Here is a 17,077-nt window from a genome sequence, read left to right as displayed (position 1 = left end):
CCTGGATGTATCTTTTTTGGGAGCTTTAAAATTATCAATTCAATTTCTTTGATAGTTATAGGGGTATTTAAATTACCTATTTCAAGTGGGGGATGGATAGTAGTTTGTGCTTTTTGAGAAATTGGTCCATTTCACCTAAGGTGTCAGTTTCTGTCGGTGGAGTATTCCCTTATTATTCTTTTGTTGTCTGCAGGGTCTAGGCTGATATGCCTTGTTTCATCCCCAATATTGATAATTTGTGTCTTCTCTTTTTATGTATCCATTTTGCAAGAGGTTTGTCAATTTTATTGATTGCTGTTTCATTGATTTTCTCTATTTTTCTTTTTCAACTTTGTTGATTTCTGCTCTTACTTCTATGCTTTCCTTCCTTCTGTTTGTTTTGGGTTTATTCTGCTCTTCTTTCTTCTAGTTTCTCAAGATGCAAGTTTAGATTATTGACATAGACATTTATAAAACACTCCAATCAACAAGAGCAAAAAAATTCGTATTGTTTTCAAGTCCCCACAGAACATATAACGAGATAGGCTGTGTCGTGGGTCATGAAACAAACCTCAACAAATTTAAAAGAATTGAAATCATACAGAGTATGTTCTCCAACGACAATGGAGTCATACTAAAAAATAATAGAGAGATTACAGGAAAATCTCCAAACTCTTGGAAACTAAACAACACACAGCTATAGAATTCATGGGTCAAAGAGCAAGTGTCAGGGAAATTAAAACCATTGAACTAAATTAAGCATATTAAAATTTGTAGAACACAGTTAATGCAGTGCTGAGAGGGAAATTTACAGCACTAAATGCTGACATTAAAAAAGAGGAAAAATCTCAGGGGCTGGTCCTGTGGCCTAGTGGTTAAGCTCAGCATGCTCTGCTTTGGCAGCCTGGGTTCAGTTCCCGGGCGCAGACCTACACCACTTGTCAGCAGCCATGCTGTGGTGGTGTCCCTCATACAAAATAGAGGAAGACTGGCACAGATGTGAGCAAAACTGATAAGAAGAGGAGACAGACATTAGATGGTGTTGGCTGGGGGTGTTGCTGAGTTTCTTCTCTATCCCTGTGCATTTTCCGTGTAGCTGTTCTATTGCTCGTTGAGAGGGCAGCGTTGAAGTCAACCACCAGAAGTGTTTTTCTTCTTTCAGTTCCATCAGTTTTTGCTTCCTGTGTTTTGCAGCTTTGTTGTTTGTTGCATACACACTTAAGAGTGCTGTGTCTTCTTGGTGAAAGCATACTTTTATCTTTCTGTAATGTCCCTCTCTGTCTCTGGAATTTTTTTTGCTCCAAAGTCTACCTTATGTGATATTAATATAGCCATCCCTGTTTTCCTTTAATACTCACATGACTTATCTTTGTCCATCCTTTTACTTTCAATCTTCCTATATTGATACATTTGAAGTGAGCTTTTTGTAGACAGAATATAGCTGAGTTACATTTTTCTAATCCACTCTGCATATCTCTCATTTGCTTTATTTAGACCATTTACACTTGATATAATTATTGATATGTTAGGGCTTAAGTCTGACATTTTATTTTTTGTTTTCTGTGGGTTCCCTCTGTTTTTTGTTTCCATTTTTTCTTTACCTTCCTGTGGGTGACTTGAACATTTTTATAATCTTATTTTGACTTGTGTTTTTCAGTGTATCTCTTTGTATAGTTTTTTGTGTGCTGGTTCTAAGTGTGATGTTACACGTACGTAACATCACAGTCCACTGGTCTCCACACTTTACAGTTTGAGTGATGTGTAGGCACCTTACCTCCCCTTAGGTCACCTTAGCCTCCCCTGTTGATAATATAATTGCATTCAATATTCCCTTTTCTTATATTGAGAACCACTATCAGAAAAAATGTTATAATTTTTGCTTCAACCATCAAACATAATTTAGAAATATCAAGAGGAGAAGAAAAGTTTATTGTATTTACTCATATTTTCACTCTTTCTGTTTTTCTTTCTTTGTGATGTTCCAGGATTTTTTTTTTTAATTTCTTTCCTCTCAAGAACTTCTTTCAACTCTTCTTTTAGGGTAGGTCTGATGGTGACAAACTCTTAATGTTCCTTCATCTGAGAGTCTTGATTTCATTTTCGTTCTTTAAAAATATTTTCACAGAATATAGAATTATGGGCTGGCAGTGATTTTCCTTCAGCACTCGAAAAATGGCATGCCACTTCTGGTTTCTAATGAGAAAGCCACTGTCATTCAAGTGTTTTCTCCTCTATAGGTAAGACGCTATTTCTCCCTCACTGCTTTCACGACCTTTTCTTTGTCTTTAGTTTTCAGAAGTTTGATAATCATGTGTGGTCTTAGTCTTCTCAGGCTGCCATAATGAAATACCACAGGCTGGGGGGCTTAAACAGCAGAAATTTACTTCTCACAGTTCTGGAGGCTGGAGGTCTGACATCAGGGTGACAGCGTCTCTTCTCATAAGGGCACTAATCCCATCATGGAGGTCCCACACTCACAACCCCATCTAAACCTAAGTACCTCCCACAGGCCCCACCTCCAAATACTGTCACATGGGGGTCAAGACGTCAACATGTGAATTCTGGAAGGACAAAACTCAGTCCACAGCATGTGTCTTGGTGTAGATTTCTTTGGATTTATCCTGTTGAGATTTTGCTCAGTTTCTTGAATTGTTCGATTAATGTCTTTTGCCAAATCGAGATTATTAGCCATTTTTTCTTCAAAAACTTTTTGATCCCCAATTTTTTCTTTTCTCATTCTGGGATTCCAATGACACGAATGCTAGATTTTTTGCCATAGTTTCACAGGTACCAGAGGTTCTGTTCTTTTTTTCTTTTCAGTCTATCTTCTCTCTGTTGTTTAGATTAGGTAATTTTTATTGTTCTAGCTTCAAGTTTACTGACTCTTTCCTCTATCTTCTCCAGTCTGCTATTGAGCTCTTTTATTGCATTTTGAAATTTCAGTTTTTGTGTTTTTTCAGTTCTAAATTCTCAATTTAGTTCTTCACATCTTCTATTTCTTTGCTCAGACTTTGTACATTTTCATTTCTTTCAATCATGTTTGTAATTGTTTGTTGAAGCATTTTTATGATGGCCACTTTAAAAACCTCATCAGATAATTGCAACATCTGTGTCATCTCAGTGTTGGGGGTCTTTTGATTGTTTAACTTGTTCAAGATAGTTTTTTCCTGGTCCTTATCCCCTCATCCCCAACACCAAATTGTAGTCACAGAAGGAGAATAGTCTGCAGGTCACCTCACCTGGAAACGCCAAAGGCCAGTCTGTCCCTCTCCCTGCATCAGCCCAGGGCAGGCCTCTAGTCCTCCCACATCCACCTGGGCACTCCCTTGGGGGAATGGACCCCTCACCAGCAACTCCAGGACCAGGTGTCTCATGGAGGATTCTCCCTCTAGGTAGCCATCTGGGACCTTTCCCAGGCTCCACCCAGCCTCCTCTGGCTGCAAGCCACAGATGCCTCTGATGCATTCCCTCTTGCTCAGGTTAATCAAGGCCAATCTCTCAACTTGCACCAGAAAACCAGGTAATACAGAACTGCTAAAATAAGTTGACTTTTCTCATAACCCCAATTAGTTAGAATGAAGGGAATATCCTCACCTCCCCCAAAACATGGATCAGACATTTCAACCTGAGTCCATCTACACCCAAAGTGCCTCACCTACCATGGATCATGGCTGGCCCCATAGACAAGACAGTCCATTCACTCATGGATAATGAAAACATATATTTGGGAAACACTTTTGACAAAAGTAACCCCAAACCCTTTCTACATGGAAGCTGGCTTGATGAAATGGAAGTGATGACCTGAACCACATTCTCGAAGTCAGGAAGTGGAAGTTCAATTCCACAAGACTTCTTCAGCTGAACTAAAGATGAGCTCACCGTGTTCATCTCATGCTCCTCAGTGTGGCAGCGGTGCGAGGCCTGGACTGGAGCGGGTGGCCCAGGGTGCAGCTGCAGCGATGCCCCAGATGCAGCTCGCTGGACTCAGGGTTCTGTGGGTATCGCAGGACAGTCAGCCTGGAGGAAGCATCCCTGTGCAGAGTCTTGTAGAAGCCCCTGCCTTTGTAGACATCTGCTTTCTATTATGAAAATGAGTGCAACTAGGCGGGCTGAGCCCTCTGTCCAACATGGCAAAATGAGAGATCAGATTCAATGACATGGGACCCAGGAGAAGAGGTGCTGGCTCTCTGGGAAAATCACAGAAGTAAAGCTGATGTTTCAATACTCCATTTTTGAATATCATATTTTCTAATGCAGATATAAAATATAATGTATTCATATAATAGTTTGCAGTAAACTGTGTTTTCCACAGCTCGGCAGGAAGGAAGATTTCCCCCCATTTCTGCCCTGATTGTCCCTGCTGCCCCCCTTGCTCTCCACCATCTGCACTGAGGGCCCTGAGGCGACCTCTGTCCTGCTGGCCACAGGGAAACTGAATGGACGTGTAGTAATTTCTGAATCAGAGCAACATAGATGTTGCTGAAAACACAAAATGAGTTGAAAGAAGAGGCAGCAGAGAAAGATGGAAGCTGAGGACTCTGTCCATCGTCCACCCGTTTGACAAGGATGACCACAGGGCTTCTCCCGGCTTCGAGGGCAGGGGCCATGCTGGGCACGGGGCACAGAGGGGGCATGGGTCTGTGGGACAACGCTGAATGAACCTCACAGAAACGGTCACCCCAACTCCCCACTTGCTCTTCCTCTCACTTGCTTATGCCCCAAAGTGTCATCCTGGCCCCCTCCTCCCAACACAGCCCCCGCCCGGGCCGCCGTTCTCCCTGCAGAAGCCTGAGTGACCCACGGTCTATCTCATCCTCTGCATCCTGCCCAGCCCTGCTCGAACCTCCCGTGGCTTCCAGGACACACGCTCCTCACCTGCCCTGCCCTGCCCGCGGGAGCCCCCAGGCCTGGGTGTCACCCCCTCCTTCACTGATCACCTCCCCTGGAAGGCTCCTCCCCATCTCCATGCGCCTTGGCCCCCTCAGGACCTCCCTGGGGACCCCGACAGAGAGGGCCTGCTCCCCCAACTAGCCTGTCACCCAGCCCCCTCTGTCCATCCCCTGAGCTCACGTTGCCCCTCCTCACACACTGGACTGGCTTCTGTCCCCCAGAAGGTGACCTCAGTGGGCCCAGGGACTGCTCTGAACCCCTCAACTTAGTGCAGGCCCAGCAGGTAGTTTGCGCTAACGAGCGCATGCTCTGTAGGGGAGGCCACGTTTAAGGAAACAGGCAAACTCGAGCTGGTTGTACGCAGTAGAGAGTAACATCTGACAGTAGCTGCTCGTCCGTGGTCCCGCAGTGACCCCAGATCTTTGTGAAGGCCTGTGCCTTAGAGCATGGGCCCCGTGAGCAGGACGGGCTCCGCCCGCGGACGGCGTGGGGGGCTCCGTTGCTGGTGAACCACGCGGTGGACGCAAGTGGAGACTGCGAGTTCCTGGGGCAGACGGAGCCTCGGGACGCGGGACCCCGGAGGGACGAAGGCCGGCTCCGAGGGGCCCGCGGCCGGCCGTCGGGGCGCCGTCAGGTCCGCGCTGCTCCAGCCTCACCCGCCTCCCGCCCGCGCCCCCCGCGCAGCATCTCGGCCTCCGCGGCCCCCGCTCCAGAGCGCAGACCGGGCCTGAAACGGGAAAGGGGGCCGCAGCTCGGGTTTCCAGAGCGCAGAGGAGCACCGGGGGAGGCGAACGCGGCTTGTCCGCCTGCAGACGCTGGAAAGGCGCGGGCCGCCCCGCCCAGGGCCCTCCGCCCCGCAGCTTCTGGGCGGTGCCGGCCGTCACGTGCGCGCCCTCCGAGCCTTCGAAAGGCCGCCGGAGCTCGGGCTCCGCCGCCTGGGGAGGAGGGACCCTGCCGCTTCTCACGCATCGCTGGTCCGTCGCGGCGGGTTTAGGGGACGAGGCGGGTGAGCGTTTCTCGCTACAAATGCTGGCGGAAAGTGCTGGGTCGAGAGGCACTTGGTTCTGGCTGGGTCGGGGTGTTGAGCGAGTCACGCGAGTGACCTTGTCTCGTCTGTCCCAATCTGACCCCACCCAGGGCGCCCTTCACACACCGGTGATGCAGAGAGAGACGCGGCAAAGGTTTGTTGAGTGAACCTGTGCACAGAGGAATGAGGCACCAGGGCCAGAAGGGGTGTGGCGGCAAGTGGCCACACTCCAGATCCGGGAATCGGGGATGGGGCACCCTCAAGCTGGACTCCCACGCTTTTGATTTCAGGAGCCAACCGTCCAGGGCGTGCTGGAGGGTTGGCACCTTTCTATTTTAGGAATAAGAGCATGAGGGGCAGTTCCGTCCACACCGTCACCGCCTCATCTAAGGAGGGAGATTTTCCCAGCCCCTGGGAAGGACGCAACTTCAGAGACAAGCCAGACCCTTCCAAGAAACAGGGACAGGTGGCTGATTGTCCTGGCCAGACCCCTTTCAGGGTGAAGGGACGTTCCCCACCATCATAGGACAGGGGGACAACAGGCCTCACCAGTGGTCAGGCACAGAGGATGTGCAGTCACCTGCCAGGAGAGGGCGCTGGGACGCAGGTGCACTGCGGAGCCTGCTGTCCTGGAACCCACACGGAGAAGGTGCCTCAGAGAAGCAGGTGTGGTCAGTGTGTCAGTTGCTGAGGGGCCAGGACGGGGGCACAGTTGTGCACCAGCTGGTGGGGGTCAGGTGGTCCTGCTGGTCCCCTTGTGTCCCTCTTGCTGGTTCCGTGGGCCGCCCCCAGCTGCTGCATCGTGGGCCGCTGCAGGCTCCTGCAGAGCACTGCCTGCGTGATGGGCCACTTAGGCCCAGGTGCAGGGAGTGGAAGCGACGGGCACTCAGGCTGCCCCCAGGGCTCCCGAGCCTTTGAGCCTTCGGCTGGCTGGCGCTGGAGGAGGCAGGTGTAACTTGTGCCCAGGGCCCCACAGGATCAGATGGCGCCCGTACACCACGTGGCCTCTGGGGTGCTTTGCAGTGGACGTGGCCCACTGGGAAGCAGCCCGCCAGCCCGGACCGCCATCCGCACTTAGAACGCCGCCGACCGGCGGCAGACGGGCTGAGCCTGGAGGGGAAAGCTCTCCCTTCGGAGCCACAGCGGGCGTCCTGGACGGCCAAGGGCTCTGCCCCAGGCTCTGTGCCCTCCTTCCACACACAGTGGAACGAGAGCACGGGACAGCGATGGGTGGATGGGCAGGTGAAGGATTTCCCACCTTTTGTGATGTACAGGTAGCTGTTTGAAGTACTCTGATGTCCTCTATTTAAATAAGCTAGACGTCCCCTGCTTGTCACCATCTCTGGTCCAACCTTTCTACAACCACGTGATCATTTAGGAAACCTCTTGTGTGACTTGTGACCAGTCAAGCCCTCAGCCGGCCTCAGGTCAGGTCACCTGCCAGCTGCGGGAGGAGAACTTCCCGGGCTGGGCGGCCTCCACCCATGGTGGGGGCCAGCTGCTGCCTCTGACGCCCTGTGTGCCCAGCTTCTGAGAGAACGGGGTCTCGGCAGTGCTGAGAGCCAAAGTCAGAGGCTCACACACCCCGAGCCAGGTCAGCCCCCTGGCCCTCATCCCCCCTCATCCCCAAACAGAGCCAGCTGGGACCCTGCAGGGGCTCCAGAACCATCAGCATCGGCACCACGGGAATGCGGACCCGCCCGGGACCAGGATGTCCCACCCTCAGAGCAGTCAGGGGTGGGGCCGGAGGAAATCACAGGACATAGGATTTGGAGATGGAATTTGGTGACAGCTGCTGACCTGTCCACCAGTCAAGACCCTCCATCAGCAAAAAGATTATGACTCGCTGAAGGCTCAGATGATGGTTAGCACTTTTTAGCAATAAAGTATTTTTTAATTAAGGTGTGGACATTGCTTTTTTAGACGTTAACGCTATTGCACACTAAGTAGACTACAGCACAATGTGAACGTCACTTTTACATGCACTGGGAAACAAGGAATCCACATGACTCGCTTTATGGTGACACTCGCTTTATTGAGGTGCTCTGGAACCGCGCCAGCACTACCTCTGAGGTGTGCCTGCATTTTGAGCTCTTGAGTTAACAATAACTACCATTTATTAAGTACTTGTTAGGCACTTTTCATACTGCATCAGTTGGAGTATTTTTCATTACAAATGACAGAAAACATACTTGAAATCTGTTTGAATAAAAGGGACTTCAGGGACCAGCCCCATGGCTGAGTGGTTAAGTTCACGTGCTCCACTTCAGTGGCCCAGGGTTTTCTGGGTTCAAATCCTGGGCAGGGACATGGCACCACTCATCAAGCCATGCTGAGGCAGCGTCCCACATGCCACAAGTAGAAGGACTCACAACTAAAAATATACAACTATGTAGTGGGAGGCTTTGGGGAGAAAAAGGAAAAATAAAATCTTTTTAAAAAATTGCCATTAAAAAAAAAAAAACGGAACTTCAGGGCTCACATAACCAAAATAGCATAGGGACCAGATGAGGCTTAAGTGGGCACTGGCTCAGTTTCTCCCAGCTCTTTCTCCACTGGCCTCCCCCCATGGTCAGCCTGTATCTCAGGATGGCTCCCCCAGTAGCCCATGGCTCTCAGGGTCACAGGTCTCATGGAATCTATGTCATCAGGCAAAAGAAAACGTTGCTTCCCCAAACCATCTAAATCCTGAGCTTGGCTCTGATTGGACCAACCCAGGTCACACGCCACAGGTCACATGACTGGGATTAAGCCAATCAAGCTGTGACCAGGTTAATCCCACCCAAGCCCCATGGTTGTTCACTTTCGGAAGGATGCCAAGGAGCTGACTGTCATTCAGAGGGTCTGCAATGTACACGCCATCTCATCTGATCCTCCTAACAACCCCAGGACATGGTCGTTAGTTTTCTCCTCCCAGATGAAGAGACTCAGGATGATCGGCAAAGAGGAGTGACGTGCAGAATCGGCCGGCCTTCCAGGGTGGAGCTGGGGCTGAATCCACGTCTGTGACCCCCAGCTCATACTTTTAACCCCGTACCTTACTGCCTCCCGTTTTAGAGATGGTTGACAGCACAGCTGATGGAAATTAGCGCATCTGTTTGGCAGCGTGGGGTGGAAATAGGCTGGAATTACACAGAAAGGAGGTGCTTTGAAAAAGAGAAGTGGCAGAAAAGAATGAGGTTCTGAAGCAGGAGAAGGAGCTGCCAGACTCTGTGGGGGCGAGGGGAGGTGAGAAGGGCCTGAGAGCAGGGGGCCGGCTCCAGAGAGTCTCTGTGGAAGGGAAAGTCTTGGGGAGAGGGCGCCTCCTGGAATCCAGAGAGAACCACAGTATTGGAGTCCAGGTGGCCATGTAGCGGGGAGGTCAAGCCTGAGGGCTGGGAATTTATACCTGGCAGTAAAATACCCTGTTTCATAGGAACTAAGAAGCCTTCCATTCAAAGATGCACCCAGATCACCGCGGAAGAAAAACTGGCAATAAAGCTGATATGATGCATTTTTAGCCGTGCAAACTTTTCTTTATATTTATTGAAAGAGCTCTTTTGGACTTCATAGACATGGATTTTTATCATCCATCGCTCTTGTGCTGACATAAAATTGAACGAATCAGTGCAATCCATCAGTTAGGGTATTTCCGATCAGCTACGTGGCGTCCCCCTTGGGTTCAGGGCACGGGCCTGTGTTTCCCGTGCTCACTAGACCCTAAAGGGTGGGAGAGAAGCAGCTTTCTTCTAAAGGCTTTTCCAGGGTCTCGTGACCTCTCGGCATCCAGTTGCGTCTCTGATGGGGACAGGCAGTCCATTGTCACGGATTACTCTCCGTGGGCGTCTCCTTTCGTTAGGGCACTTGGCTGTTGCTTTGCAAGAAAACATGAAATTGCAATGTGAAGTATTTGCTTCTTTAACGTCAAATTTACACCCTGACACTCTGTGTCCATGCTCATCACATACACAATATTTTTTCATTTCAAGGCCGAATCATACTGTAATATTTTTGAGAATATTTTAAAACAGCAATTGAACTCACTGCATGTAGTACTGATATTGCCTGTAACCGGATTAAAGTGACGACCACAGGAAACACTTTGATGGAGTGAGCACACGCATAGTTAACGACAACCATGGCAGGTTGTCATACCTGTCACCTGCCTGACAGTGTTGTAAGAAGCATCCCTGGCTCTTAAAATGTGCCGCTTTGATTCAACTCAGTGTGGTGGTTCCACGAGCATGTATTACCAAAGGCAGGAGAGGGCCCAAGGAAGAGCTGTCCGTGGGTCTGGCCCGCACACTGGGATCACCTGGGGACTCTACAGATGACCTCCGCCCAGGTCGCAGCCCCAGAGTTTCCGATGTGGAACAGGACTGAAGTGGAGCTCCCTGCATCCCAGTGGTTTAGAATGTCCCCAGACGATTCTGGTGTGCCTCTAGGGTTAGGCGGCAGGTGGCCAGGAGGTTCCAAGGTTTCTGGGAGAGGAGGGGCGTGGCCCCTATCAGGGCTGCACCTGCTGCCTGGGTGGGTCCCCGAGAGCTGACTGTGTCCCCCCGCAGTGCTGCAGCCATTTGCTACCAAAACACAAAAGCTGGAAGTGCGCACCCGGCTGTGGCCCCTCAGGACTCCCTGGCCAAGGAGAAGGCAGATTGTCCCTGTCCCTCACTCTGTGGAGCACCTGGGAGGAGTGTCCCAGGTGTTCCAGGACAAGAGCTCTTTAGGTTTTGTTCTGTGGCCCTGCCCTCCAGGGGGGACCAAACAGCAGACATTGGTGTGGCTCTGAGACACCTGGCTCTGCCTCCAGGTGTGCACTCCTGAGGACCCGCTTCCCCGTGCAAATCGCCTCCCATAAGGATGGCTGACTATCAGGGCACGAACTCTCCAGCACACCCGGGCATCTGGGCAGAGGCTCAGCCACCAGCTGTGTTAAATCCAGGGGGACCTTGCATTTCCTGTTCAGATGGGGCGCATTTGTTGGAAACGTTCCCCTCGCGGTGGACAACACGTACTGGCTGATCACAGAGCTCTTGTGGCCCAAGCTGGGTAATTCCAGCAGCCAGGGCCCTTCAACTGGCACTGCCCCGGGGGAACTCTGCGCCCATTCCAGTGAAGCCTCTCCTGGGCCACGGGACACAAATTTCTATGCAGTTAACTTGCAAACTATGGTCTCCGGCTCCCTGACTGATTCCCTGGGAAAGTGTGCGCCAGAGGGGTTCAGGATGGGGACTTGTGGCCAGAGCTGCAGGCCTTCAGAGGGGAGAGGCAGGCGTGGGGAGGACTCCTGTTCGAACAGGACAACGGAGGCGAGTCTGCCTCCTGCCCCGCAAGCTGTCCTCTCCGGCACCTTCCCTCCGCGCCCGCCCGCGTCTGGCTCTCTGCGCCCGCCCTGCCCTCCGGGGCCCTGGGAGCTGCTCCCTAACCCGGGGCTGTCACCCCGCTGAGGTCCGCGCTGGGGAAGGTCGCGGTGCAGACATTGAGCTGTGCGTAATCCTCCGAAGCGATGATGCGCTTCACGCAGCGTATCAGCCATGCGCTGATTTGAAACTTTGGGGAAGAAACTAATTATCCAGAGCAGAGATAGACGTGTGGCCCGAGGATGGGCTTCAGGGATGGAAACGGAAGCCGCAGTGTTTGTGGGAGTGCGTGCGCTTTTTTAAGTGGGACAGGGTTCAAAACTTTTTTAGATTCTCGAATGGGTTGGTGGCCCCAGAAATGGTTAAGGACCTTTTTGTTTGTAGGAAGGCTCATTTGATTTTGGACTTTCGTCTCTCACATCGATGTTGGAACTCCTGCTGCTTAGGTAGTTTGACAGAATTTCCTGAGGGGCCACAACGGAGCCTGGTGTCAGTCACAGGGAAGCATAAATTAGAAGTAGAGGAGAAAGGAAAAGGAAAACACAAGGGTTGGAACACAAAACAGAATTAAGACTGTCGAGGCCAATACCAGCCTTGTTTACAATAGCCCAAAGGTGGAAACCAATCAATGTCCAGTGTCAGATGAATGGACAGACCAAATGCCGTCCATCCACACAACGGGATATTATCCCGCCTTAAAAAGGAAGGAAATTCTGACACGCCACAGCGTGGATCAACCTTGAAGACGTTATTGCAAGTGAAATAAGCCTGACCCAAGAGGACAAATACTGTATGATTCCACGTATATGAGGTATGTGGAGGAGTCAGATCCACAGAGGCTGAAACGGCGGGTGCCAGGGGCTGGGGAGGGAACTGGGGAGATAGTGTTTGACGCGTGCAGAGCTCCAGCTGGGGATGATGAGACAGTTCTGGAGACGGATGGTGGTGATGGTTGCACACAATGTGAATGTACTTGGTGCCACTGAACTGTACACTTAAAATGATACATTTTATGTTATGTGTATTTTACCAAAATTTTAAAAATGAAAAAAAAAAAAGACTGAGGCCAATGTCAAAATGCCAGCGTCCTATACATATGTTACAGTGGGTTACACACTTGGCTCTAAGCTTTCAGCAGCCGAGTCTCAAGCCTGTTTCCTTGGAGAGTGAGGGGCTTACCTGACTTATGAAGCAAAACACTTTGTCATAATGGCCACTTAAGTACTGACAATTAAAACCAATACCTATTACACGGCCATTTAAACATGTGACAATTTGCTAATGCTTTCATAAGCTAATGGGACCTGAAAGAGAAGGTGAATTATGTTTAAAGTGATATATGTAATTTAAAATGAGAGTAATATCCGATAAATTGGTGTTTTACCAAATAGATGGAGATGCTGAGACAGCATGAAGAAGCGGGGAAATTTGGGAGAATGGACACAGATCCCTCTTTAAATCAGCAGATGAATGAAAACCAAGCATTCTGCCTCAGGTTGGGGAGGGAGAGCCAGCCCTGGGGTCACGTGCATCCCCAACCCTACGTTTCCAGCACCAGGAAAATCTTGCTTCAGCCCAGGGAAGGCTGCCACTAGCTTCTGCACTTTGCTGACCAGCCAGGACCCATGAGGTCTCATGACCCAGGATCTAATGATGCTGGAAGGATGCAGAAGCCCTTACACACAGCCCCTGAACGGCACATTCTCTTGCCAGGCTGGAGCAGACCCCCAGGAAAGCGCAAGTGCCCCTGCTGGCCAGCTCCTATAGTGGCCTGGCTCCAGCACAAGGTGCCTGGGGGGTGGAATCCGCCTGGGTTGCTAGTCCTGTCGTCCTGGTCCCCTGCTGGTGTCACCTCGCAGGGAGTTCTAGGCTCCTTTCTCCTGTTGCCAGATCACACTCCCTGGAGGTGGCAAGCTGGCCTGAAAGTATCCAGAAATACAGTCTCCTGCTCTTCCAGGGAGGCCAGGGGTCTCCCTCACCCAACTGCGCTTCGGGCCTGAACTCTCAGGAAAAGACCCCTTGCACCCCACCGAGAGATGGCTCCCCCAACCCCCACCTCCTGGCCGGCCCCATTGTCCTGATTCAGTGCCTGTGTGGGGACTGCTCTGTCAAAAACCCACCCTAAAGTGCAGTGACCAGGGCCAGGGCAGGGTTTCCCTGCCTCACAGGGGCTGCATTCTGCTGACCCGTGGGTAGCAGGGCCAACCCGCGATCGCCCGGGGCCTCCTCCTAGGCAGCAGGAGTGCACCCCAAAGCATTAACAGCCAGTGGGGGCGGGTGAGGAGAGGGGCCACCCTCAGCCTCCCTCCCCGAGGGGGCTTCAGTTCCAGCACCCCCTGCAGGACTGCCCCTTCTCCATCCTTCTGCAAGGTCCGGGAGGAGGGAGGCGTGGGTGCCGGACAAGGCGGGGGCCGCGGGCAGCCGGGCCTGTCGGGGGCAGGAGGGCAGCTGCCATTCAGCCTCTGGGGCCCCGGGGGCCTCTCTGCGCCCCGCGCTGTAACCCGAGAGTGCGGGCCAGCGGCCGAGTGAGGCGTCCGCCGGTTTCAGCGCTCCCTCCAGCGGCCGGGGGACTCCACCGTCCAGGAGCTTGGGGCCGCCTCCGTGCCTGCCGCGCGCGCCAGGGTCTGCGCTGGCCGGGGAGGCCCGGAGCCGGGGGTCCCCGCGCCTCGGGCGCCTCTGCGTCTCCGCAGCACCGGCCCTGGCGGTCCGCGCCGCCCCCGGTCCCCGGCGCTTCTCGGTCTGGCCTGTTTTCCAGGGACCCCCGGGCGGCGCTGCAGCGAGCGCTCCCCCGGCGTTCACGCGCGTTCCCAAGGCTCGCCGATCCCAGCTGCGTGTCCTCCTTCCGCGAAGTCGCCGCTCATCAGCCGGGTCCACACGGAGAAAGTGGAGGGAGACGCCTCTGAGGAAACGCGCCGGGCGGACTGCCAGGGCGAGAGCAGGCGTCCGGCAGCGGTTCGTCTTCAGAGAGGGGGAAAGGAAGGGAGGCAAAGAACCCACGTGTTTTCTCGAAACCTGCCAGCTGCCAAGAAGCGCCCGACCGAGCTGTGCAGATGCGGAAACTAAGACAGAGAGATTAGATAGTAGATGGACTGCCCGAGATCAACAGACGATGAGGGGGCCGGCCTGATGGCGCAGCAGTTAAGTTCGCATGTGCCGCTTCGGAGGCCCGGTTCGCCCGTTCGGATTCCGGGTGCGGACAGGGCACCGCTTGGCAAGCCATGCTGTGGTAGGCGTCCCACATATAAAGTAGAGGAAGATGGGCACGGATGTGAGCTCAGGGACAGTCTTCCTCAGCAAAAAGAGGAGGATTGGCAGCAGATGTTAGCTCAGGGCTCATCTTCCTCAAAAAAAAAAAAAGGCCAAAGAGTCAAGTGGCCGTGGCTTGAACCCAGGATGTTGGTTCCAGAGCCTGGACCCTCCGGGGAGGGCCTGTGGGGTGCGGGGGTGCAGGCAGCCTGAGTTCAAGTCCTGCCACGGCCCCATGGCGATGGCGCAACCTCGGGGAACCCCCCCTCCCCCCAAGAGCAGTCTCTGCGCCTGAGACACGGGGTTGACAACACCAGCTTCCTGGGGCCCTTTGGGAGGAGTAAACGGCGCAGTCTGCCGCGAGCTCGTGCGGACAAATGGCTCCAAGGCCAGTGTTTTCTACACCGGGAGCAAGGGGCGGCTTTCAGACGCGTTCTTAGTTAGGTTAGCTGTGGTAATTACATTTTCATTCGATCATTTATATTAACATGGAGGGATAAGGGGGCATCTTACTGTGCTTTGATGAACCGAGAGAAACCTCCGCGGACTGCCCAGCAGAGCGTCTGCCGCCCGTGGTGGCAGCATCTCTGTTGACGGGCCCAGTGGCTGCTCTCCGAGCTCCAGGGCCTGGAAGCCCGGCTCGGCCATGGATGCAACTGCAAGAGCCTGGAGTCCACGCTGGCATCACTGCCCAGACGCAGCAACGAAGGGCGACTTCTTCCGATGCCTGACGATTGTCATTAGCTGCATGGACCAACACTGTATTTACCACAATTTTTACTTTCTCCCTGCGAAAGTCCTTGGGTAGATATAATTCCTCACCCTGACGCCATGTCGGCTGCAGTGGACGTCCATGTGGCTCCTGTTTCCTTCTGTCCCATACCACATCCCTGTGGGAAACAGGGAAGACCCTGCCTCTGGACAGGTGAGGGAGTGGAGGCCGGGCAGTGGCCGCCCAGGCGGGCCCTCCGTGGGCTGTGGAGGTTTAGTTTCATTTCTGTCTCACAGGGGGCAGCAGGGGCTTTGGGACACAGTTTCTGCTCTCTTAGAGGAAGAGAGAGGAGTGAATCGCTGTCCTGTTCTTTCTCTAAATACTAGAGTTCTTCCCCTCTGGGCTGGGGCACGTGCCCTGATCCCCTTTGTATTTCACCACAAGCTATGTCTCCATCCCAGAATGAGGCTTTAGACAACTCCTTTGAGAGGGATGAGGCCTGTCAAGAAATATAATGGGTCTGAAATTTTACCCACCTTAGACTCTAACAAGTTATCCTGTTACTATTTTGTGGATGCTGGCAGGAGACACAAGACTCCTGGGTCAGAGGTAAAGGATTTTATTAAAAGCACAGCAAACAACATGAGCACATTTGCGTTAGTTCTCCTTGTCCCGACATAACACAGGCATTGTGCAATGGTCCCAGATGAAACCCGCACAAGAGTAGGAGGCCTTATAGGAGAGGAACCTCGGGTCAAGGGCCCAGCACTTGAGCAGGCAGCAAACAAGGCACCCTTCCACTGTGACCTACCTAATCGTCCGGGTGACTAACTTGAGAAACTGTTCCATATTGGAAGACAGAGGAGCTCAACTGCCCGGTGCACTCAGCTAGAGCATGCGGGATGGTCAGGGCCTATGGCAGACTGCCTCTCCCAACAGGGCCCACATACATTTTATACCTCCAGTCTTTCCTTCAGAATTACTTTAATCCAAGAGCGCACAACCCTGAGCGCTGATGGCCCTGGGCTGGCTGTTGAAGACTGCTTCAAACGTTGTATTCATTGCTGAAGGAAAATGGGATTGTGGGATGTAAATCTTTCTCCCTATGTTTAAACAAAAACACTCAAAACCCTGCCCCCCCCATCCATCCATCCGAGGTTTCAGTTCCCGCTTTGCTGTTACATAAACTCTCAGTTCCTGTTAGATTGTAATACTGAAAAAGAAACACCACCTACTCTCAAATTTGGAAGGGGAACTCAACATAAAAAGGAAAGCAGTATCTAACAAGCAAATCAAACTTCACACGCCCTAAGCCAAACGTCTGCTCTTCACACACCACATTTGCTCCTCCTGGACGCCCCACAACAGCAGAAAGCAGCTCCATCCTCGCGGTCTCTCAGGCCAACAGCCTTGGACACTCGCCTGCCGCCTCTCTGCCATTTCGCAGCCTGCTCAATGAATCCAGAACCTGGCCTGTGCCCTCCTCTAATGGGGAAGCCTCTGTAATTTCTTGCCTGGATTATTAAATAGCCTGCTAATTGTTTTGCTACTTTCATCTTTGCTTTCTCATGTTGATTCTCAATCCAGCAGCCAGAGTGATCCTTTCAACATGAAAAGCTAGATCCTATCATCCTCTGCTCAAAACCTCCCACTGACTCCCAACTCCTTCAGAGTAAAAGGTCAGGTTCTTACAGTGACCTGCCAGGTCCTATATAACCTGCAACCCTCTCTGGTCTGATCTCTGACTTCTCTCTTCTAACGGCCTCCATTGCAATCACACTGGCCTCCTGCCTACTCTGGACACACTGAGCCCACCCAGCTCCGGCACCTGCACTGCCATTCCCTCTGCCTGGTGCGCCTCCTCTAGGTGTCCTCAGGGCTTAC

At 52.2% G+C, this 17,077-nt stretch overlaps 1 protein-coding gene across 1 annotated transcript; it reads right to left on the bottom strand.

Moving 5' to 3' along the window:
- Positions 1-9,395: 9,395 nt before the first annotated feature.
- LOC123287057 (uncharacterized) lies at positions 9,396-16,749 on the bottom strand. Its single transcript, XM_070514529.1, has 4 exons — positions 16,530-16,749; positions 15,304-15,456; positions 14,995-15,225; positions 9,396-9,749 (listed from the first exon to the last, which is right to left on the bottom strand). The coding sequence occupies exons 1-4, from the start codon at positions 16,747-16,749 to the stop codon at positions 9,625-9,627; spliced, it is 729 nt and encodes a 242-aa protein (XP_070370630.1). The 3' UTR covers positions 9,396-9,624.
- Positions 16,750-17,077: the final 328 nt, after the last annotated feature.

Source organism: Equus asinus, chromosome 7, assembly GCF_041296235.1.
Source record: "Equus asinus isolate D_3611 breed Donkey chromosome 7, EquAss-T2T_v2, whole genome shotgun sequence".
Classification (NCBI taxonomy): domain Eukaryota; kingdom Metazoa; phylum Chordata; class Mammalia; order Perissodactyla; family Equidae; genus Equus; species Equus asinus.
Note: the sequence above shows the minus strand (reverse complement) of the source record. Positions and strands in the feature narration are given on the sequence as shown.

Bases quoted from the DNA above. Each gene is read 5' to 3' on its own strand.
- LOC123287057 (XM_070514529.1), bottom strand. From the start codon at position 16,749: ATGAAAGTAGCAAAACAATTAGCAGGCTATTTAATAATCCAGGCAAGA. The intron at 15,226-15,303 runs GTGAGGAATTAT...TGGTCCATGCAG, and splicing joins GCAGCCGACATGGCGTCAGG to CTAATGACAATCGTCAGGCA. The intron at 9,750-14,994 runs GTAAGATGCCCC...TTTCTTGCAAAG, and splicing joins TCTCGGTTCATCAAAGCACA to CAACAGCCAAGTGCCCTAAC.